This window comes from Plectropomus leopardus, chromosome 17 (assembly GCF_026936395.1).
Source record: "Plectropomus leopardus strain MGB_pleo_1.0 chromosome 17, ASM2693639v1, whole genome shotgun sequence".
In the NCBI taxonomy this organism is placed as follows: Eukaryota; Metazoa; Chordata; class Actinopteri; order Perciformes; family Serranidae; genus Plectropomus; species Plectropomus leopardus.
Genome location: NC_142192.1, coordinates 20,767,195 through 20,791,725, shown reverse-complemented (window position 1 = coordinate 20,791,725; position 24,531 = coordinate 20,767,195). Strand labels below are relative to the sequence as shown.

The window sequence follows — 24,531 nt, the reverse complement described above, 5'->3', positions numbered from 1 at the left end:
AGAACATACTTTGCATAATATTAGATACGTTTTGGGATTTTTATAAACATTTTTTACAACAATAGCCAAAACAATGTATATTCAAAACCTTCTGTTTATTCCAAATAATTTCTAATTTCATGACTTTTTCAGGAATTTCATGACTGGAGACCCTGTATAGGGAAGACTCTGTCCCGAGCTGTGATTATTATAAGCAGTTTTTACTGTACATTATCTATGGGTCCTAAAAAAGACGCAAATTCACAACAAAAAGTATAATATGTCTGATTATTTGGTTTAAATCTTGGTATAATACAGCTAGATTTCTTGACAAAACTCCTGCTTATCCGCCTCGCCAGACAAGACTGATGTCAGTCTACACTCATAACATACTACAGTACAGAAAATATGAAAGAGAGAAAAGAGAGTAAAAACGAGACAGAAATGAGAGTGAGAGATGTAACAGTAACAAGATCTGGTTTCAGAAAGGAAACCCTCTGTCTCCATTCAAGTGTTTGTGAACGCCCTAAGGAATTCAACCACACCTACCAAAGGTCACTGAAGTTCACAATGACTGGCATGCACACTCTTACACACACACACACACACACACACACACACACACACACACACACACACACACACACACAGAGAGAAACTTAGATAAAGGCAAGCTATGAGCAATAAATGCACATGATTACTCCACAAATTAGCTTTTATTCTCGTGCATTCATTCCTCTTAGATCCAGTTCCCCATCTCTTCCCTACATGTACAGTACACCTTCATACCGGCTTACACATACTCACATACAGCATTCAGCTTTACCTTGTGTTGGTCAGCCATGTTACGTCCGGCCCACATCTCTTTGACCATCAGGTTCCACAGCTCTGTCTCTGTTTTCAAATTGGCTTCAAATGTCTCCTTCCTGCCCCGAACACGCAGCTTCAGGCTGGGGATTCGCAGGAGCAGAAAGGGAGCTGATGACACTTTCACCTCCTGCAGAAAGGAGGATAGAGGAAGACAGGATGTAGATCACTATACAGAATCAACATACACTGAAAGTGTTGCTCTGACAGCCTTTTTAGGCTTCTAGTCCTGACAGAGAGCACTTTTTTCGAACTCTTTCTTCTGTCATGTGTAAACACTCTCTCAAATCAAAAGGTCTCACCTCTAAATCTCTGTATTGTGCCACCTCCACGTATCCCGGTCGTCCGTCGGTCAGCAGGAAGAGCCGTCTCTGAGTCATGGCGATCTTCCCCACGCCACGGCTCGTCTTGACAGAGGAGGACAGCTTGAAGACGCACTCGCTTGGCTCGATGTGCTCTAAGACGGAAGCTGGCAAGCACACCTGAAAATCACATAAAAGCCAGTCAGCTGATTCCACTGACTTGTCAACTCATCAAGGAAAATCTTTTCAACAAAACAGGGTTTCATTTTATTGACCTTAATGTTAAAGGATGTATTAATATACTAATGTATCACTATGCATTACTACAGCAAAACAATTTGTGAAATTGCACCAGAATGTGGATTTAACAACCTTAACAGTTTATAATAATAACAATAATTTGAAATAATTAATTAAATTGATTAAAAAAAAACTGCACCTATATAAGCTCTCTTGTCCTTTTACTTACCAAAAAAAACTGATTTAAAAAAACCATAGTTATACAGTGTGCAGTGAAGATAAAGTCAATTGGTATTATTAATTAAAGGTTTCTGTACACTGTTGACTCTTAATTACAGTCGAATTTAATCATAGCTCACATACTGCATTATGGTTTGAGCTGCATAGTTTCTTAGATCTTATTAAGATTCTTTCTTCCTTTCCTTATCATCAACAGATTTTTCCAGCAACACAAAACATGATTTATTTGAATCTGTCAAGACTCCCGATTCTCTATCAGACATATCAGATATAGGGGATATTGGCTGTGAATTACTGTCAAACTGTAACACAGTCTTTATCTCTTAAAAACTGAATATTGAAATAAACTAAATTAATACGAGCTCTAAGTTACTGATGTTTCCTAACACTGTTTGTACTCCTGTAAGCAAAGGTAAAATAATCTTAGAATTTCAATTATGATCAGCTGACAAGTGAAAAATTGTTGATTTTCCCCTTATACGTCACACGACTCATTGCACTCTGTGAAAAGACCTGTAACTGAGTGTATGTTCAACATTTGGGCCTTAAAGTTGTATGTTACAAGTAAAACCTGCACACAGACCTCCTGTGCCTCCGCCTCAGTCTCCTTCCAGATGGTGTAGAAGACTCGAAACAACTCTGGACCAACCTGCTTCTGATGACCTGCAATAAACAAACACGCACTTTCAACATTAAGTCTCCAGCATTACTGCTTCAGCAGAGCCAGACTTGGGACACTAAATTTAGACACTATATTTTCATCTTCATTTACCTGGAAATGGTTGACTGAGCAACATTTATGGAAATGCTTGGCTTCATACTGTCTCTCACACACACAAAGATCTGGCAACAGCTATTTTTCTATGCAGTCTAATCTGCCAGCATGGCTGCAGAGTCAACAGTTGGGGGTTGTCGTCCTCGCTGTACATTACAACAATGACTACATACAGCTCACAGTCTGTGCACTCTCCCGTAACCAACCAACCTCCCATACATACACAGCCCTCTGCTAATGGCCACTGAGCAACAGTACAGCTCAGTGAAGGGCACAGTTTAATAGAATTTTTTTTTCTTTTATCAAATTTTCACTCAGTTTCATTAGGGCTCAAAATAAACAAAGCAGGACAATTACTTCATATTGTCCACAGTCTCAGCTGACCTCTGTCTAAATATCCCTCTACAATGACTTAATGAAACCAAATTAAAGTGATTTGTGAGGTAGGGTACTCTCTAGTGGAACTTTAGAGCTGATTGCATCCAAAACTCATTATCTCTTTCACCACTGCAGGCCAAAAGAGGACAGGAAAACTTTATGTTTGCTCATTACACCCGACAGGATGCGAATTCTCCTTTTCCAATAACATAATATGGAGGGAAAGATAAGCCTGCACTCCAACCTTTCTTCCTGAAAAAAAGATGTCCAGCAGGCAATTTTGGCCAAAATCTCAGCTTTTGAAAAAGTACCCCATCTCCCCCTCACCCAACTCCCAAAACAAATATTCCTCATTAGTCAGTCCATAGCTTTCTTATGACTCAAATATCTTGTCCTTCTTGTTTACATGCCTTTACCAATCCAAGATCACAGGAATGTTGTCAGGTCACTGCGGCTCTCCTGCTGGCTTGCTGGCACGACCTTGCTACTGGCTGCTCCTAATTTTGATAATGTATAAACTCAATTTCGTGTTTAATTCTACTCTGTGCAAGAGCATCCTCTAAAATGTAAACTAAAGGGATTAATAGCAAAATACTGTATGCAGCTATTTTCATCAGAATGCTTAATGTCCACCTCCACATAATTTGAAAGTGTGTTAAAATACTCTTCGCCCCGATCACCACCAATGCCTTTGTTGGGTTTCACTTCCTCCAGCACGAGTACAGCGCTAAAACCTAATGTGGAGATAGGTCTGACTATGCAAGACGAGTACTTGATTGTAGGGTGAAAGAGCAGTGCGCATCAAGATGGCTCACGTTAGCATTAGAGGAAAGGTTGGAGAGATTCAGCCATGTGTGCCTGAGCCTCGGTCAGGAGGAGTCTGTTGTGCAGCAAAGTCATTGTTTGTTAGCTTAGTAGACTGTAAATGGCAGTGGCCAACAAAGCGTTAGTGGTTATGAAACATATAGTAATATCTGCAATGATGGAGTTTTTGGTAGAAAGTAGAAGGAAGTTCTGGGGTCCAGTTTGCATCTAAAAACTGCACTCTCTACCATGTTTGCAATCAAAACTTTCACTGTGCTGATGCAAACTCTCTGCAGAGACAAGTCCACCGTGGGCTCTTTGCTGGTGTTGTGTCAGTCTTTTCCTCCATTAATATGTGTTTATCGCATTAGACAGTGATTTGCTGTCATATTACTGACGTACTTACCATAGCTCGCCCAGTGTACATTTAAATCTCTGATATTAGGGAAGTGGACAGACATCCTACAATACAGGAATGGGAAAACACCTCCCTAGTGACAAACTTTGTGCAGAAACAAGTCAGTAACATCAAGGTCCAACATTTTATGGGATGTAAACATAGGAACAGATTTTTGACTAGGGGGTCCTTAACTTTTCAATTAACCATTAGCCAACAGCTTGATGCCCATAAATGACCACTGGAGCCCTGGTTACACCCAAAACAGCAAACAGCCCTGCATGACAAACTCTCTTTCTTCAAGAAGTGGTGAGGTAATGATTAACCCGAGGAATAAATGTTTGCCTGGAAAAAGGGGGAGGGAGGGAGGGGTGTGTGTGTATGTGTGTGTGTGCGTGTGCGTGCGTGCATGCGTGCGTGCGTGCATGCATGCGTGCCTGCTGAGGCAGTGAAAGACGCCTTGGAGTTGAGAAAAGTTTTTCAGGAATGACTGCTTGATCAAAAAAATGGGGGAAAAAAGTCTGAGTTGCTCACACAAATTTGCATTTACAGTACATAATATGAATTTTACTGTATAAACACGCACGTACATGTACACATATGCAGTATATTACACTACTTACCCACAGTGAGAGCGTCAAAGAGTCTATTTATGGTTCCTTGGTCTTTTACGATGCCGGACTCCTGGATACATTTCACAAACTCCTCCAGCTGCATGTATTTTTTTGGCAGCTGGAAACGCTTCACAGCACCTTCCTCGTGCCCTTCGCTGTTGCGTTCACGTTCCCGCTCCTGGTCCCTTTTGACCCGACTGATGAGGCGTTTCAATTCTGATCGTCTGTCTGCCTGTGGAGAGATTCTGTCGATTACTATTACAGTGCTAACTCTATGCGGTTATAATCATTAGAATCGTCATACAAGTTCTGACACAGCCACTGTATGGTTACTTTAATTCATCGTGACCAATATATATGATCAGGTGCAATTGATGCAATCTAGATAAGTACATCCAGATATCACCATTTACAATTAGTAGAATAAAACAGTGTCCTCATTCATGATGGACTGACCTGTTGCCGTTCAGCTTCCGGCAGAGAGTCAACCAGCGACTTAACCATCTGAGAAGGGAAGATATCCGAGTCAGTCTTATAAAGACTCTGGAAGTCCTCCAGTGCATCCAGACGCCTGTTGGACACAGTGTTTACCAAACCCCGCAGGTAGTGGTACCTGGAAAGACAGATAAACAGGTGGAGTAAAATGTCTGACAGGTATGTCTGTCTCAGAAAACCATGTTTTGGAGCTCTGGAGCCCGAAGGACTCAAGTCAGACATTTCTCTGCTCTCATTAGCATCGCAATACATGTCTTTCAGTTTAAATAAAGGCAGTGATTTTTAAGGTTTCTGTTATTCTGCGGTAATTTTGTTTGTATAATTATTTGTTACTAAACATCGTTTTTGGTGTGTTTTATACATGTTCCAATCCTAAGGGAATTGGTTGAACAATCTTATTTATGATTGATTGAAGTCTTATTTATGCATTTTTTTGTGAAATATTAGCTAGCAACAATTTTTTTAATTGTGGATAAATTACTGGCCATGGCTTTCAACGCCTTACAAAGCATTGTGAAAACAAACAAAAAAACTAACAAATATCCAAATCTGAAAACTGAAAACCAAATACCTATCAAACAAACAAATATCTGGACAGTCACACATTCGGGTCGAGCTCTATTTGCAAGGATCATTCACTTTTCTACAAGTCAGTTTTTTTTACTCAAGATGTAAATAATCTGTGAGGAACTTTATTTATTTGCATTAAAAAGGTTTTGATCTGGTTCAATGAATTAGGTTATTTTAATGAGTGTCAAACTTAGCCCAGAACAATTCTCCAGTGAATTTCTAAATTACTCACACAGAATAATACAGTCACGCACCACAGCGTGAATGTTTAAAGAAATGTCTCAAATCATGGAAACATGACTTGTTTTTTCTAGTTTACTGTAAGACCTATGACTCAGCAGGAAATCTGACAGAAAAGTCTCAGACAAACAGAGTAGAAAATAGTAAATTTGTTTCTCTGAGATTTGCATGAACAGATTTGAGGTTTAAACAGAAGCTAAAGCAAACAAGTCCTAATTTAAGTGAGCAAATCAGGCAATATCTTTTTTTTTTTATCTCATATTAAATTTCTGAGAAGATGGTTAGTGAGGGAGTCACTATCTAGAATTCATGGTTCAGGGAATAAAACTTAATATTAATCTGAGTGGTCACATGCAAACACTGTACAAGTAATATTTATATGCTATATCAGCATTTCTTGATAATGAAACAATTTAAAGTTTATTCAGATATTAAATATTGAACTTTTTTTCAGGTGAATAATAAACAGTGCAAATCCTCACAGTACCTGGCCAGCAGAGCAGACTCCTCAGCTGGTGTCGCATTAATGGCCTTCCCCAGGGAAGAAACCATGTCAGAATAATAGTTCTGGACGTAATGATAGGCCAGCGGAGGAGGGAATTCTGGGAGGCGGAAAACCTTCACTGCTTTCTGATGAAACTTCAACCCTGGAAGGTGACAGAGTACTTTTTAAATAGTTTAGACTCTTCACTGACTTGTGCTTTCTATTCATCTATTTCCTCCGTCAGTACTGACCAATATCAGGAGTCATCTTCCTGAGCGAGGCTGGTCTGGTGGAGCTGATGGAGGCCACAGTGTCGTTGCCATGCTGCTCCAGGTTAGGCAGGCTGGCTCCCAGCCTCTTGCTCAGTCTGTCGTTAGGGCTGGCGTAGCTGCTATAGCCGGTCCTGGACAGATCAGACATGAGAGGACGCCGAGGAGTCTCCGTCATCGCACGATTCCTGTGGGGAGACGAGAAAGAAACACACTGTGAGGTTGAGGTCGTGTTTAAAAGGGAGGACATCGCTAAGTTTTAAGTAGGTGTAATTATGATCATTGTCAATATTTCTATCAATTAAAGGGCTGTTGTGTTTAACAAACCCAGATGATTTATTTTTTGTGTTATGTTTATAGAAAAAAAATCACAAGTTATTCAATTTATGAGTGTCCTTATCACCTGAAGGCTTCTTCCATTTCTGAGAAAGGACCTTAGTGTCTCCTTCACTGTGTGCATTTCTCACTCTTCCAACAAAATGGAAATGTATAAGAACTGAATAAAATCTGTTTTTTTACCCCTGCTTTTAGAGATGCCCCCTGTTAATCTGACAATTATTTTCTCTGACAGTAGATTAATCACTTGGGAATAAAAGGTGATAGAATTAAAAAATGCTTTTCTCCAGGTTAAAACTTGACCTACTGTTGATCATCTCATTGTTTCAGCTCTCCCAGGCAATGTTATAGCATTTGAGATCAGTGTTGATCTCACTTTTTGAAGGTCTTTATTGCATCTCAACATTATTTTGACTTAATCTCTAGATTATATCGTGACCAGACAAAACCACAACTTTGTGAATATCCTTAAATAATCTGAGTGTTAAATAAAGATGGTTAAGTTAAGGAGAGCCGATGGTTTACATGTTCCATATTTTATTGTAAGTGTGTTGTGCGGTGTGACTTGCACTGGTCTGGTCTTGGTCTTGACTTGGTTTCAACCGCTTAAAGTCTTGGCTTTGTCTCAGTCTCAATACACTCTGGTCTTGGTCATGACTTGGTCTCTGTTTAAGTGGTCTTGATGTCAACACTGCAACCAGGTTAAGCAAGTAAAACAACTTTGGGGCAGCCCGAAAATCAGTAGCAGGCTTCACAAACTGTTTGTTTCATGTGAGCTGAGAATTCTCACTTAATGTGTAACCTTAAAATGTATTATCACAAATTTTGAATTATACATGTTCTAAGTCTGCAGCAACTGCAATTTTTCAGCTTAGGTTGCACCTTTGTCCCCTCTGAGGTGCCTGGTTTCTGTCCCCCGATTATGACATCATACCAGCGTCATACCTGTGTGCATGGTTACGTGTGCTCTGCTCCATTCGGCTGAAGGTGTCCCGTTTCCTGTTCAGCCTGTCTCGCAGGAATGAGTGAAAGATATGCGTTTCTAACACCTGGGAACAATAACAAAGAGAAGCATGCAGCACAGACTGTCAGTGTGTGTGTGTGTGTGTGTGTGTGTGTGTGTGTGTGTGTGTGTGTGTGTGTGTGTGTGTGTGTGTGTGTGTGTGTGTGTGTGTGTGTGTGTTAAATGCATGACAGAACCTTCTTGTAAAAAGGCTGGTCTGCTGCCTCCCTGGTCCTCAGAAACTCCTCACTGTTAAAAACTCTGTGTTCATGGTTTAAAAAGTCCTGTACACCCCTGACAAAGTGATGAAAAATGACAGACAGAAAAACAGTTAAACAAAGCATATGGAAAACAAGAACTAAGATTAGTCTATGTATTATGTGTTGTTAACTTCTACCTAATTACCACTTTATTTCCTACAATCACAATTATTTGTAAAAACTGCACACAGAGCGTTACCTGAAGATGTTGACCACTAGCTCCAGAGCGATGTTTTGTATCTGCGTGTTGAGGCGTGTCTGCCAGTCTCTGCGTTGGCATCGCAGGGCGTTAGCATCAGTGCCTGCTCCAAGATGACACATCTCCAAGTCATAGTGAAGCTGGAGACACTCTGCCCTACACACACAGACACTAAGTATGTAAGCATGAAACCCTGCAGACTGGCCTTAAAGAACTTTTACTTAACTCAGTCGTTCGGACTTTGTTCCCTTTGTAATTTGATTTAGCAGGTATTTAGGAGGGAGATTTAATTTTGGTTTCAAACCTGTTCCAGCTTTGACGTGAGGCTCTGCTGTCGGTTTCAGTGTCAAAATTATTCTAGTAAAACCTAAATTCTGCACCATAAAAAGTTGGTACACTTTTAAATATAGTGTTTCTCACAGAAGTGAAGAGAAGAGAATTTACAGCCAGCAGTTTACTTTTACAGTGTGTCCGTGTGTGTGTGTGTGTGTGTGTGTGTGTGTGTGTGTGTGTGTGTGTGTGTGTGTGTGTGTGTGTGTGTGTGTGTGTGTGTGTCGGTGTCTGTATGTGTGTGTGCATGTGTGTTACCTTGATATAAAGCTCTCAGCTGCAGCCAGAGGTATAGTTGGTAGGTCAATGGTTTCAGACCATGATGATTGAATAATGCCATCATCAACATTCACCAGAATTAGCTCCTCTGTCTCCTATAGACACACACACACGCACACGCACACACACACACACACACACACGTGGATGTACTGTAAGTACAATGGGTACAATTCATTTCATCACAATCAGACTGTGCCCTGCTCTGTCAGACTAACAGAACAGCTACTGTTAAATATGTTAACTAAGCTACTGTAAGACACTGAATAAAGATGAACGCAGCGGAGAATCAGCAGTTGTCAAATGCAGCATGTTAACTAAAACAAGACAACTGCAAATAGACTCGTCATTTTCAATGCACACAAGCAATTTGCATTTTTTTGCAGGGACTTTGCCATCTGCCTGGATTTTCGCATTTTCTTCTTACTTATTGTGTTCAGAACATTTATGGGTGTGTACCTCCACGGCACTCAGGTGAGATCGGGACTTGATAAAAAGGTAAATATAGCGAGGTGAACCACAAAATAACAGTGACTCTGGGGTTGGCTTTCATTTTTTACTTTCACTAGCGAGGGTGTTTACAAACAGTAACTGACAATCCTGAGTTATATAACGATAGATCTGATGTAAACTATCTTGTCAAGTGCTCTGCGCTCTCTGGGAAATAGGCAAAACATTATAGGGGGTAACTGAAGTAATATGTATTTATTTGAGCTGTGTATTGGCAAGAATTCAGCAAAATGATATGTATCATGATCCTGGGGTTACGATTCAAGGTATTGCAATACTGTAAGCGAGGCAATATATTGCGATTATTAAAATCAAATTTTTAGCAAACCTGTCAATGCTAGTGGTGAAAACATGACACAAAACTAGCTACTATCGAGAATCTTTACATGCAAACTTTTGATTATTGAGTATTGAGTATCACAAAACATAGTATTGCCATATTCAAGTGTATTGATATTTTCTTATACCCCTAATATTTATTCATCAATTCCACTGGCTTTGACTATTACTTTTAAACAGTCATTGCTGTCTAATAAACGATACACAATCCAGTCATAATAGTGTCATGTCTTTCCTATTATAGGGAAAAATAACAGTTTGGATATTAACTTTTAATCAACTAAGCTAAAATCCTAAACCATTGCTCTCATCATATTGGAACAAGAAAGTCAGATTTGCTGACATGACTTGACCCAAAGCAAGAAAACAAACACCAGAGTCAAGCCTCGATGCTGATACGGCAGTCTGTAGTCAGCAAAATTTTGTACTCACAGCAGCAACTTCTTCAAAATGACTGATGTGACAGCCCATCAGGAAGGCCGTAGGAGCCATGAGGAAGTCCAGCATTCCTCGAGCCAAGACAGGAACATAGGGCTGCTGCCAGGACAGAGGCTGAAAGAGATATCAAAGGAACACATGACAGATAAAATGACAGAGGAAGTGTCAGAATATATCTTCAAAGTAAAACATTTTTTCTACTGAAATTGTAAGACACAATGTTCCTGCTCCACTGACCTGCAGGTACAGAAGCAAACTCTCAGCGACCAGAGTGAGTCTGGCCCAGTCAGCAGAGAAGAATACCAGCCTCTGCTCTTGGAGGAGACAGGATAACACCTAGAGAGAGATGGGCCTCGTAGGGTTAAACAATCATAGACTTTTTTTTTATATTAAGGATGCACTTTATTTCTTCAAAAATGACCCATAAACATAGTCAAAGTACCTTAATGTGACTAAATAAATATATTTTACATCACTTTATGACTTCTTCTCGTGTTTGTATGTTGTGATTATTCTGCATTACCTGAAGTAGTGTTGTGTGCGTGAAACAGAGGAAAGGAAGATGCAGGTCGATGTCAATAACAGGGCTGTCCTGATCCTCCCTTGATGGAAGAACCACGTGGAGGGGACGAAGAATGAAGGACTAAAACACAGAAACGCACACATTACTGTAAAGCTCTAGCAACTGAAATTAGTCACACACAGAGAGGCAAACACAGATAGAGTGAGGGTGAGAGAAAATGAGAGATGTCTCAACTGAGACAGAGAGGAGAAAGTGTTTTCTGACCACGTGTAGCTGTCCAGGAGGTGGCAAAGGGACCAAGGACAGCTTGGCTGAAAATTCCTTTATTGTCTCCTCAAGGTCCGCTTGTCTTGCTGGCCGCAACTGGACCAGGAGACTGAGAAGGAGGAGACAGAGATTAGCTTGTCACCTAATCTTTAAAACCAAGGTCAGATTATCGACTGATTTAATGTGTTTAATATAAATTATTACCATGACAAGCAGTCTCTCAGAGCACTGTAGTAGGGAAACTTGGAGATGACACACACAGCAAAGGGTGTATAGAGACGGGACTTTGATGAGGTCCACCTGTGGCCGTTCTGGATAGAACCGTCCTGACAGGACTGACAGAGTAGACAGCCAATGAGGAACAACTGTCTGCATTGATTGGATTCAACATGTGTTTCTGTTTGTGTCTGTACCTGTACAGCTCTGTAGTACTGCACGACAACTCCATGGGTTCGGTTCCCAAACAGGTCGGTAAAAACCAGGAAGTGATAACTGTCTTCTCTCTGCTCACTGGCTAACTGAAGACCACCTACATAAGTGGAAACCAAAAAGTCTCAAGATACATGTCTGAACAGAGTTGAGCCGAGCTGTGTGTCGCGTTCATGTCAAAAAGCAGCTCACGTAAACATCCAAATCACAATAATGACAAGAAAACTCGGGTTTTTGTCCGTATAATAAAAGAAACACGCGGTTGGAAGGTAAGTGCTTATTTATGCTCAATGTTTGATATGTATACAGACACCGATGGAGCCTGCTATCAGTACTCTGCGTTTATTTGCCCAAATTTGTGCAAGTTTTCTTAAAGGTTATGGATATGGACGAAACAAAGAAGCTCCAGCATTGTATTGCAAGCGACCATGGGAGACGACAATGACATTTAAAAGGTAGAACGGGACAAACTGATAATATAGTGAAAAGAACTGTTCATCCCCGTGTATTAAATGGCCTCACTGACAACTGTCGTCCACAAGGCTGCCTCCGTTAAAAGTTACATTATTATGGCCTCCTCCACCACCGTTCGTTTGTTATCAGAAACTATGGACTCCACCGTCTACAGCCAACTATTGGTTGTACCTGTACCATCATACAGGACAAATTGCAGTATGAGGGCAGTGACGTTTTCAAAGTTTAAAATGGACATATCTATTTTTGTACATCAAAGGAGTATAAACGAGCCTTTAGATGGCAGTGCAAGTCTGCATACCAGTGGATAGGTTTGATGTGCTATCTGCATTGTGGACTTTTAGCAAGATAGGGAACAATGACGGTAGCTACTGAGTAAGCATATCAAGATTACGGCAAGATTGTGGTCTGGGACTTTGTTCTGGCAAGATGGTGATGCATGATGGTAACCATGGTGCAGCAAGATCAGTCACATCGTCACATTGTCTAGTTAGACGTTTAGAAATCAAGGTTTGGACAAGTAATGTCATGCACTGAGAAAGTAGGCAAAGCATACCAGGAAAAAGAGGGAACTTGTTGCTGAAGATGCAGCCACTGCCCAAAAACGTGTTGGTAATACTGAGGTAACAGACTGTTGTATTTACAGAGTAAACAGATTTGTCACCATTGTGTTACTCAATATAAACCCACGGAGGAAACAAACTATACCGGGGAAACAGAGCTGCGGCAAGGCAATGAGGTCCAGATCCTTTGGGACGCTGATGTCCTCTGTTGCTGAGGATGTTTCACTACGATTGGTTGTTTCTCCATTCGGCACCGCCTCTGCAGTACGATCCCGCCTCTTCTGCAAAGAAACGGGAAAACAAGGATAGTGGATTTTTTTTATTTTTGAATGTGACAGACCAAGAGGCCCGCTAAATGTGATCTTGCATCCAAATACTGTCTCAAACTTGCCGTCAATGTATGACGTCGTATTTAGAGTTTCAGATAAAAGCTGTAATTCATTTACCTTTTTGATGAAGCTCCTCCTCCTCTGGACACGACTGAAAGCCGGTCCGATCATGGTTTCCTTGGAAACAAATGGTGGGGCATGGACCTGCAGTACCTCAGCTTCCAGCAGGGGGAGTTCACTTAATTTACTCTGCTGGTGAAGCTATGACATGGTTCGGAAGTATTTAGTGTTAAATAGTTTGAAAACTGAGAGGTCACTGCACACATCAACAATCATCACAAATATTCTAATGTCTTAATAAACTGCTTGTTATGCCAGACTGTACATAAAGACAGATGACACAGTATAGGTCATAAACTCCGCCCCCTCCATGTTAGCAAATAAAGCTATAAAAAGGGGGCATGACATCATGTTTGGCGGCTGTCTGTGCCAATCGGTGTGCTTTTGATAAATGGCACTGCTTACGACTGAGTCGGATGAGTGTATGGGCGGGAACTTGATACCTAAGCTCCACTTCCCGATCACTACTAAGTAGACCAAATGATGTCATAAGCGCAATATGGTCTCACCCGTAACCGAGATATTTTGGCTTCATTGTTGTTGATTGGAAAGACGTTGAAAGGCATTGTCCATCTTTACATACAATCACTGAGCTGTACCTTCAAGTCACTGACTTTAGTATAAAATGTACAACAAATACACAAGTATAAGAAGAACCTGTGGTTTGGTATATTTGAATCATGACTCATGAAGACTATGTTTTTTTTATTCACACTGCATATAAAATATTCTTAAAATATGTGTTTTTGCAAGTCAAAAAAGTCAGAAATGAATAAAGATGGTTAATTAGCAGGTTTGTGGTATTACTTACATATTTAATGCAACTGACCAATCAGATCCAGGCTGGGACTACCTGTTGTACACTACAAATGTATCCTCTTTTATCTTAAGATTACAGGCTATTCTGTACTTACCTTTACTGAACTTTATTATGCATTTATCATATGCATCACAAGCTTTTATTCATTGAAAAAAGCTATTTCAAAATATGTGTGTTATCTGTTGCCATGTACACCTGTTCATATTTTGGAGATTACCTGCCCAGGTGCAAACGATCCATTCAATATTAATCTGATAGCAGAGGAGTTAAAGTATAGATATAAATGAAATACTGAAGTCGTAATCTGTCCGTCTGCATACTTTGTCTGACTTTTTTGTTTGACACCGTGCACATGTTTTGCTTCTGTCTTTGTGTAAATGTGTTGTGTATTTATACCTGGTATATGTCTCGAAGTTTATCACTGGAGGCTCCAACCACCACACATGCCTCCAGCAGTCCAGACGGGAGCTCTGCCATCATACACACTGCCAGAAACACACACACAAAGTGCATTTACATGAGGTGAGGTCATCATCACAAAAATGTGTCAACTGTCAGCAAATTCTCTACAACATTGGTACCAAAGTACATATTTATATTTCAATATAATATTGTGATATCTATCTATCTATCTATCTATCTATTTCTCAGTTATTCAAAAACAGACATGATATCACTGCTTTATCTGTAAAGCATTTCCTAAACTGAATTTAATCATAATGTCCTAAAATCATATACATACAAACATACATACATACATATATATATATATATACACACACACACACACACACACATATATATATACACACACACATATATATATACACACATATATATATATATATATATATATAAACATATATATATATATATATACTGTGATAGAAGAGCTACAAAAATATGACCCAGTATTGATATGAATTACAGAGCATCTGACAACACTGATGACGAATATAGCAGAGTAAGCTGTGGCCATGACTCACAAAAGATTCCCAAACCAGACGCTGATATTGCTGAGTTTTCCAAATGACAAACCAGAGCTTGAGCAATCTGATTAGTAAAATATAGAATCTGCTTGAAAAAAAACAGCAGAATCTTTACGTCTTAAAGGCACAACACACCCACACGCACAGACAAATCTCTTTTCCCGCAACTTCCTCCAGATGTGTGCTGACACACGAACACTTAACATCTAACGTGCCCTAACACACAGACATCAGTTTTGTCATCAAAATCCCAGATGGGAAAACCAAGTTACCACTAACAGTACCAGAAAGTGAACAAAGATGAAAACACTACTGCTGTGTAATGCATTTTATACCAGATGCTTTTTAACACTATTAGTTATATAAATTATAATTAGTTATTTAATCCCACAAGACATGGTGATACTGGAATTGTTGATGTTGAGGCTACTTTTATATATCTCTATTTTTGCAGGGTTTTTTAATTTTTTTTTTTATATAATTTCAGTTATTTTCAAAAGTATATTGACTTCTCTGCCCACTAGTTTACAGGTTTTTAGGTATTCCTAATCCAATTTCCTCACCAAGCCTCACTTGTAGTTGTAGTAGTAATAATATTTTTATTCAGTCATCACACACAACACAGCAAAGACAAAAAATACTTACAATATACACTCTAATGTACAATAAGTATACATTTTGGTAACAACATAAAGTAATTCATGTACGGTGATAATGACTGAAAAGGTATAAGCAGAAGCACAATGCATATATAAGCCAGCCCAATTGAGCTGGCATATATATCAAAATTATATCGTGATATGCGCCCGTTACTTTTCAAAATCAATTTTTTTGGGCCGATATCTTTTCTTGATTCAGGTTAATTTCTTAATTAAGTTTCTCTCATCTACGGTTAATGTTCTCTTAAAAAATACACTAGAAGTACACGTCAAATATACACCAGTTGAGCACTGTGCCCTTTGTTGTAAAGATGGAAGTATCAATAGGTATCTACAGGGGTGCAAACTCATCAGCAGTGAAAAAGGTGACAGACATGCAAAACCTGGGGTCAGGGGAAGAAAAGATTTTTTTTTTTTTAATATTAGCTTGAAAATATGGATTTCTAATCAATTTAAGCATGAGGATACATGGAAAAACACCCTAGAATAATGTAGTACAAAAGTTTAAAAAATAAAAGGATCGACATGAATCTCACAAATTATATATTTTGTATTCGAAACAGCACTTTCACCAAAAGGTGCCAGGTTTTCACCCCTGTGAAGGTTCCTAAAAATAAATCTAAGTAGCATTAGTGCAGAAGCACCTTCTTGGGGTACACAAATCCATATTCAGATGTCATCCACACAGAGCACTGCTTTAAATCCTTATCAGTCCACATACCTATCCACCTACAATCTGTCTATCTGTCTGTCTGGGTCAGGCAGGTCCATAAATACACATCTGACTTGCATTAGTTGCAGCTCCAAGCAAAACCCAAGGAACTGCACGATGTTAAATTTTTCTCAGCCATTCTCTCATGTCTTTCAACACTCTACCTCTTCTCTTTCTACCCCTCTAATCTCACCATCCCACTTTTCCCATTTTTTCTACTTTATCATCTCCTCTTTCATCCCACATTTGTTCCCTTCTTTTGTCCCTCTTCTTTGTTTTCCCATTTCTCTTCTATCCTCACCTTCAACACGCTTGCTTTCTTTCTTACTCTCAGTCTTCAGGCCATTCCGGTCTCTGACTAACTCCCCTGCTGTGTCACGGAAACACACACACACACACACAAACTTAAGTCATTTACTCACTGAAAACCCCTAAATTTGGAAACCCAGTGTGCGTGTGGGAGCATGTGTATGATTACAGTTCTCATAAACGCAACCAATGTCCATCATTATAGTACTTTTATAACCTCTCACACAAATGAACTGGCAGGACGGTATCCTGCACGCGCGCTCGCACACACACACACACACACACAATATTATTAATATAATACAGATGTCATGCATGTGAGACTGAGACAGACAAACTAAGAGAGTAAAAAAACAATTACAAAACAAAAACACCTCTGAATGAATAAAAGCAGTGCTTGTGCTTCATTACTTTGCTCCAAATTGTTTTCAAAACTTCTATAAGCAAAACAACACTGAGTGGAAGAACTTTATCATTAATATACCTAACATTAATGTAGTGGCTTGAGTGGGGAGTGTAGTTGGGGAGGTAGCCTCCATGTAGATGCTTTAAACAAGTTTGTCTTGATATATTTTAGAGAGGAGGCTTCTATGATGTAACCAACAACAGTTTCACCAAGCAGTTGTTGGTAAGCAGGCGTTTTATAGGACAGAAGAAGGCTTCCTCTAAAGCAAAGTATGCTATGATTTCTGTGCGCCCAGACAGTTCTGTCTGTGTTTGTTAACTTGCACCAAACATTTCTAAATTTAGAAATCAGATGGTGTTTTAAATTGCAAATTGGCACAGTCCAATGGGCAGTAAATGGGTCAACGTTTGAGTTGACCCACTGAGTTTCTTTGCGATAACTTTTGTACAATAAGGCTTCATTTCGGTTCAAACCTGTAAGCAATGTTAAATTTTTAGCTTCAAACTTGAAGTATTCATCTTGTCTATCTTGCACCTCGGAGCTACACATTCATCTACATTTCCATTGCAAATGGAGCAGCCTCTGACTTTACATCCTAGTAAATCACAAACAACGTAGTGCATGACCGCAGGTGTTTATTGAGCAGGACACAGGAAGAGGGTGAACTCTTTAAATCAGTGACATGGCCCTTTAATGGGATGCAGCCAACATTTACAAGCTTTTGGCTGGTGTGTGAGTAAACTTGAGCTAATCACTCATGAACTGAACCTGTAAAAACAAAATAAATAAATGCATGCTGTGAGAAAGCAATGATATATAGAGCCAGTCTTTGAAACTGTTTACTGCTTTTTCTACAAAGCTGCTACTAAGGAATAATGACATGCAGTGGTGGAATGTAACTATGTAGATTTATTCAAGTACTGTACTTACATACAATTTGAAGTACTTGCACTTTGCTTGAGCATTTTTTTTGTTCTACTTCAACTCCACTAGGTTGCAGAGACAAGTATTGCTTAAGGTTTGTCAATTACTCCACCACATTTACCGGAAAGCTTTAGTTACTTGTTACTTTCAGATTCACATTCAGAAAACTTTATTGTCTATTGTGACAGAAAATCATCTCAGATATGGCTCAACATACAGTGCTAAACAAACTCGGACAAGAAACATACAGCATGTGTTACTAAAAAAGAAAAAGAATAAATGCCTATTGCAAATAATTTAGACATAATAAAAATTACAATATACTACTGTGTACAAAGTGACATGGTTTTTATGTAGATGTATGGATCATTCCCTTTTATTTAAGATGTTTATGTCATTGGGAATGAAGGAGTTTAATAAGTGTTTTTCTTTGCCTTGGGGACTTTATAGCGGTGACCTGATGGTAGTAGCTTTAAAGACTTATGCAGAGGATGAGTGGGATCTTTGGTAATGTGATTGGCTCTCCTTTCAGTTGCTTAGATATGAAATACTGACAATGGAGTTTGGGTTTTACCACTTATTTTACTTGCTTGGTTAATGATCAAAACAACCATAAAACAAACACAAAGAGATTTTGATTATTGATACAACTTAAGATAAGATAAACTAAGATTAAAAGGATTTTAACTCTTTTGCTGCCTTTTCTCATCTTGCTTCTTATTTTTGTTGATTTGGCGGGCACACAGAAAAGTACCAAAAATGAGCAAGATGTGGTGAGCCATTTCTCAGATTTATAACGTAAAGCCCAAATGAATACGAACAGTACAACTGGGTCAGGTTAGCATGCGGCATCAGTTTCACCAAATCGTCTTTAAGACAAGCTGTGTGTCACCGGCGGTAACATTAATGTTAACACACACACGTTAGGACACTTTATAACTACAACTGACAACTGACAGTGCCGTAAAGTTAACTACTGCACATGAAACTGACTTTTTAAGACCAGTCGAGTGAGATTCTTGACACAGCAGCGTTAAAAAATCACTCACCTTTTATTTACTCGATCATTTCCACCGGACAAACGGTTAAGTCACACCGACGAGAAGTTAGCCGACGTTAGCTCCAGCTCGCTTTCACAAATCTGTTAAAAAGTCTAAACGTTATGCGCCGACTCCATTACTGTCTCTAACTTTTACAGTACGCTGTGATTCAACGGGTACTGACACACACACAGTGTGGTTTACCGCTGGTCTGTCAAACTCAGTGCACGAGCTCAGTGTACCATGGTCAGCTGGATTTCCCGCATAATAAATTTCAAAATAAAAGCTTCTATCTTTTGTACTTCCGGGAGCTGGGTAAAGCGTCATGACCCCATCTACTGTGTGTTTAGTGTACTGCCATTTGTGACGACAAATTAAAAATACATTTTATGCGGTTATACAAGCATATATGTTGAACTGCCAAACAAATTATTGAGGCCCACTTTATTATTTATCACATAGAAAAGCAAATGCTATACAAAGAGAAGTATTTTCCCTCTTCTATCTTCTTTTTTCTTCTGTCCCATGACAGTAAGGGCTGTTATAATACACAAAACTATACACATACTACACACATTAATAATAATACTAATGCTAATATTAATACTACTACTGCTTTTACTACTAATAAGAATAATGATAATGATAATAATAATAATAGAACATAGCACTTTTAAGAACAGAGTTTATAAAGTGCTTTGACAAACATGGCAAAGCAGTAGCAACAAGTTACTTGCAGAGGTAACATAACTATAACAGCCAAAAAATAATGCCAAACTAAGACCAGACAAAATTTAAAGTAGAATTAAACAAGAGAGAAACAATAACAAAACAAAAATAACAATAACAGCCCATACCAATAAGAGTTAATAAAATTCAATTAATATTAGCAGTAAACACAGAAATAATGGTACTAATAATAGAATTAAATATGATTGAGACAGAATAAAAGAATGAAAATAAAATAGATTAACAAAAATAGACAACATAACATACAAGCAAGTTTATGAAAATTAGTTTTAAGGAGTGATTGAAATAATATGCTGACATACTTATTGTAAGCATACCCTGTCATGTGCGCACATAACTAAACGGGTGGACACACACACACACACACACACACACACACGTTAGGAATAGCGAATCCAGTTGCAGATTAGAAACAGGGATTATGAAATTGTGGTTTGATACAGATTGAGGTAGAACACAAAGAGAGTTAGATGTTATGATTTGAGTCCAGTCTTTACATGTATAATATATTTTTAGTTTTATTTGATAAGTAGACAGATTAGGCCTATAATCTATAATCGGATTATAATATTCAGGTGTTTTTAAAATTGTAGTTTTTTGGTTGTTTTTTTGTTTTTTGTTTTTTTTTTTTGCTTCCCTTCATTTATATACATGGGGTGAACACAATAATAGAAACCTGTCACCATAACACAATAAAATTCAACAGTACCCCAAACAAAATTACATCTTCCAAAACCACCTACGATATTTCTGACAGCTAAACATAATACACTCCATGAAAGCAGAATTTGGTGTTACACTTTAACATGTACTTTATGAAGATGTTTTATTTGTTTTTTTATTGAATCAATCCTGGTCTTTTCCTTTATTTGCTGCTTTGGGTCACTTAACTTAAAGCACAGAAACAGGTTGCTAGGTAGTGTGAAGGTTTGCAGCAAGATCGCAGGCACAAAAAATATTAAAATAATATATATATAAAAAAATAAAATTCAGTTTTATATCATCCAACAAACTCTGTGATTTCGATAGCAACAACACGGAGGTAATGGCTCGCCGTGATCGTATAGTGGTTAGTACTCTGCGTTGTGGCCGCAGCAACCCCGGTTCGAATCCGGGTCACGGCAGTTGGTTTTGACCCAGAGAGGGAGCCGTAACGATGACAGACAGCGTGTGAACCATGCAGCGCAAAACAGAGTTAGTTTCTGCATTGCTCTCTCAGAAACTGAATTAAAGAAGGAAAATAAGCAATCACCAAAGTACAGCTGTACAGCCTGATCAGTTCCGCAACAATGATTATCGTTTCCTCCTATATTTGATAGACCTAGTCACTTTTGTTTAACTTCTGTCATGGTCAGACACGGAGAGAATTAAAAAAACATGAAAGTAGAAGAATGCACATTCACCAGAATGCAGGAAACTAAGTTTTTGATGCTTCAATATTTCTAAGGGAGGACCTCAAACCCAGCTTTTTAATAGGTTAGGCTATATGCCCCCTCCATATAAAATAAAGAGGTCTAAGGTTCCTCCAGGGTTCTAACAAAACTTAGCGTTGGACTTAGACCTACAGGTCGACAGGTAAGTAGGCCAAATTGAATGGACTCGCATCTTTTTCAGCTCACCATGGCATAAACTTAGTTGACATGCCTTTCCGCGGTTACAAGCTACAACCAGCCAGCCGTGATCGTATAGTGGTTAGTACTCTGCGTTGTGGCCGCAGCAACCCCGGTTCGAATCCGGGTCACGGCAGCTTATTTTAATGGATAGATGAGTACCCTGATTAGGGGGCAGCGCATGGGAAGTTGTCTTGTTTGTGTTGGAAACATGGTCAGAAGGTAATTTGCAACAAAAGAAGGAAATGCCCCCAAATCATCAAGATATTAGTAAAACAATAATGATAATAAATAAATAAATAAAAAAAGACTTGGCAAAGTGCTTAATAATCTGTAATTATTCTGTAACATAATTCCAAATATGTAATCATGATAATTTTAAATGTAGTTTTTCCCTAGCCTTTTTCTTTTTTTACCCTAACAGCTCAGTCAGAACAACAGATTTGATCATGAGGTGATGTAAACAATGGGTTAATTTCTTGATGTGAATACCCTAGCAGTTAAGAAAAAAGTCACTAGATCAGTGATTTACAACAGCATCACATGATCTGTTTTTTAAAGAATAATTGCAAAGTTTTAAAGAAGCACAATTTAACAAAATGTGGAGATTATCCACAAGTTCTTAACTCTGCACCAGTATACTAGGCTACGTGGTTTGAATGTAGCATAGGTTATATGTGGCCATACAGACTTGTGTGTCAGATACTCCCCACCACGTAGGGACCTTGGGACCAAAAATGAAAGATATTAATGTTTTTAGAAATTTTGGCTTGATGGAAAGATTCAGGAAGTCCTGAAAACCATTACGGTTCATGTATCAGGGAACATAAAATGGGAATACCGGCTTATATGTGGAAATCCATACCCCTGGGCAATATTTAACCCAAATGTACTGTGATGGCAAGTAAAGACCACCAGATGTCATCTTTGAACCGGTGCAGCGGAGAGGGGGGCACATTGATATAAACTGCACTCCTTGAAGAATACTACCTGGCATTTAGGTTAATAAATGAGAACATTATACAAGCTACAAGTTGCAAGATTCAATTTATAATTAAACAGGCTTTGACATGACATATTTACTTTGCAGAGGATGTTGTCATTTTAGTCAGTCATGCAAGTACATGAGTGTCTAACAATTTAATACCAGGGCTGTTAACTGATTAGGGGCCCCAAAAGCCCTGAGATCACTCATATCAATTGGTTGTATGTAACTTGATTAATTGCAGATTTGTTTAGATACCACTGAAGTGCAATAAGCTATCATCTGATCCATAATTCCTTTATTATCCTTTATTATGACCCAGTATGCCTTTTTACTCTTCTACTGTTTTGTTATATCAAATTAACAAAGAGTTTATACAAGTAGGCTTACAGCTGCAATGATTAGTTGATTAATCAATCAGTCAATTCACAGAAAATTAGATGCCAACCATTTGATAAACATTTCATTCTTTTTTTCTGTTTTTAAGTGATTTTTGGTTTGAAGGGATGATATTTTCAATTTTGTGGTTTCTTATTTATTTATCCTTTTAAAAATCAGGTTTGGAGGTTGTTTTTTCCCCATATTTTTATTTTTGAAGTTTTAGGTGTTATTCTAATTTCTTTTATAATTTTCACTTTTTGGATATTTTTTCTTTTTTTTAAAGAATTTTGAGTTTGGGGTTGCTTTTTCTTGTCTTTGTTTTTCCTTGTAATATTGAGTTTTTTGGAAATCAAGTGAAATGCCAAATATTCACTGGTCATGGTGTCTACTCATCCCTTTAAAGTGGTATAATGTCTTGAATTCAATTTAAGAAATATTAGGCCTTGAACGCCATTAGATAGTCTTAAATTTGAATTTGTGAGGTTGTAATTGTCAAAAATATTTGATCTTATTTCATTTATCCAGCCACCCATTCAAATGAGTCAATCTCTTCTGCTTTCTGGTGTAACAAACCTTTAAACCTACCACTGAACATGATACTTTACTTTACACTTGCACATAGCAAAACATAGATTAACCTGCACAAGACCACATTGTTACCTTTATACTCTAAAAAGAAAAAACATGATTTGATCTGCTCTGACCTCTTATGCTTTTAAGGCCTATTAGGCAGTAAGAGTCATCAAATACTCTTAAATTTGAATGTTTGAGGTCGTAATTGTGAAAAATATTTGATCTATTTTTTTTTTCATTTATCCAACCATCCATCCATTTATACTTGGAAGTTTGTGTTTTTTTTTTCTATTTTTTAATATATAGATTGGCCTTTCTTTGACCATTTCCTTCAAATTAAAAAAAGTTTTTTTTTTTTTTTTTTAATTATTTCAATTTTTATGTGTGTATTTGTGCTTTTTTTCTTAAGATTTTTCCAAATTGGGTACTTTGACTTTAATTAGGCCGACTTTAAATGCATTCCCTGATTATACGTACTTACTTTTACTTAAGTAAAGTAAAAGATCTGAATACTTCCACCACTGCATGCCAAGTATCTTCACATTTATTCATTCATTCATTCATGGGTTGCAGTTTGCTGTGCCTGAGGCGAGGCTTTCCTCAGAGGGAGTAGTTTCTCTCCCTCTCTGTGAGTGAGTGCGTCGCTCCCTGCAGCGGCCATATTGGAATGCTGGATGTGGAGGGGAAGCAGGAACAGGCGACGGGAGAGGGAGAAGGGGGAGAGAGGCAGGAGCGAAAAAAGCACCAACAGTGACTAGTCCTAGCTCTGTAACTGAAATAACGGATTATTCACCGACTGTTAACAACTTCTTCCGCCGGTAAAGTCAACACAAACCTCCCGGACGTCTCCTGGAGCAAGTCAACGTAAGTGGTTGTGTTTTTTGGGGGGGATTATTTCCAAAGCTAACGTTAAAAGAAAGTAACGTTATGGGATGCGGCTGCTTTAACGTTCGTCCTGGTTAGCCGTTTCCTTTCCCGGGTTTTAAACTTCTCACTTTTCTAGAAATGTGTGAACAACTATTAACTCAGCTTAGCTTTACAGCACGATAACTAGGACGTGGTTTTACCTTTTTGTAAGTTGTAGCAGTTGAAAGGAAGAGTGACCCACTGCCACCAAACTCGTCGCCACAGTCACATGGAGTGAATGTGGAGTAATGTTAACTCCGGTAAATAAGTGAACAGGATTAACCTACATCTAGCTTCTAAATCTCTGTCTTAAATACTTTTTGTTCCCAGTGTCAAGGATACAAAGCTGTTTGGTCACCTTGATTTCCGTCCCAAGCAAACTGAACTCTTCCTTTCTATCTTAATGGACCAGTT

At 38.5% G+C, this 24,531-nt stretch overlaps 2 protein-coding genes and 2 non-coding genes across 4 annotated transcripts in view; 3 read left to right on the top strand and 1 right to left on the bottom strand.

The window, feature by feature from the left end:
- Positions 1 to 19,160, bottom strand: part of dennd3a (DENN/MADD domain containing 3a) — a 30,534-nt gene extending 11,374 nt beyond the window's left edge. The window contains exons 1-21 of the mRNA XM_088090323.1: positions 18,922 to 19,160; positions 14,270 to 14,358; positions 13,051 to 13,194; positions 12,750 to 12,885; positions 11,552 to 11,667; positions 11,343 to 11,473; positions 11,136 to 11,247; positions 10,872 to 10,991; positions 10,586 to 10,684; positions 10,343 to 10,462; positions 9,041 to 9,156; positions 8,453 to 8,608; positions 8,191 to 8,287; positions 7,936 to 8,039; positions 6,637 to 6,842; positions 6,389 to 6,548; positions 5,053 to 5,209; positions 4,606 to 4,828; positions 2,212 to 2,291; positions 1,149 to 1,328; positions 806 to 976 (exon numbers count right to left, since the gene is read on the bottom strand). Coding sequence (XP_087946449.1) covers positions 806 to 976; positions 1,149 to 1,328; positions 2,212 to 2,291; positions 4,606 to 4,828; positions 5,053 to 5,209; positions 6,389 to 6,548; positions 6,637 to 6,842; positions 7,936 to 8,039; positions 8,191 to 8,287; positions 8,453 to 8,608; positions 9,041 to 9,156; positions 10,343 to 10,462; positions 10,586 to 10,684; positions 10,872 to 10,991; positions 11,136 to 11,247; positions 11,343 to 11,473; positions 11,552 to 11,667; positions 12,750 to 12,885; positions 13,051 to 13,194; positions 14,270 to 14,353 — 2,712 coding nt within the window. The 5' untranslated portion in view covers positions 14,354 to 14,358; positions 18,922 to 19,160. The remainder of the gene's footprint in view (positions 1 to 805; positions 977 to 1,148; positions 1,329 to 2,211; positions 2,292 to 4,605; positions 4,829 to 5,052; positions 5,210 to 6,388; positions 6,549 to 6,636; positions 6,843 to 7,935; positions 8,040 to 8,190; positions 8,288 to 8,452; positions 8,609 to 9,040; positions 9,157 to 10,342; positions 10,463 to 10,585; positions 10,685 to 10,871; positions 10,992 to 11,135; positions 11,248 to 11,342; positions 11,474 to 11,551; positions 11,668 to 12,749; positions 12,886 to 13,050; positions 13,195 to 14,269; positions 14,359 to 18,921) is intronic.
- Positions 19,161 to 20,714: 1,554 nt separating this feature from the next.
- Positions 20,715 to 20,786, top strand: trnah-gug (transfer RNA histidin (anticodon GUG)). Its single transcript has one exon. It is a non-coding gene; the product is annotated as a tRNA-His (tRNA).
- Positions 20,787 to 21,336: 550 nt separating this feature from the next.
- trnah-gug (transfer RNA histidin (anticodon GUG)) lies at positions 21,337 to 21,408 on the top strand. The gene has a single exon. It is a non-coding gene; the product is annotated as a tRNA-His (tRNA).
- A 2,472-nt stretch (positions 21,409 to 23,880) lies between these two features.
- Positions 23,881 to 24,531, top strand: part of ptk2aa (protein tyrosine kinase 2aa) — a 78,128-nt gene continuing 77,477 nt past the window's right edge. Inside the window, exon 1 of the mRNA XM_088090805.1 lies at positions 23,881 to 24,075. The gene's annotated coding sequence lies outside the window, so the exon portion shown is untranslated. The remainder of the gene's footprint in view (positions 24,076 to 24,531) is intronic.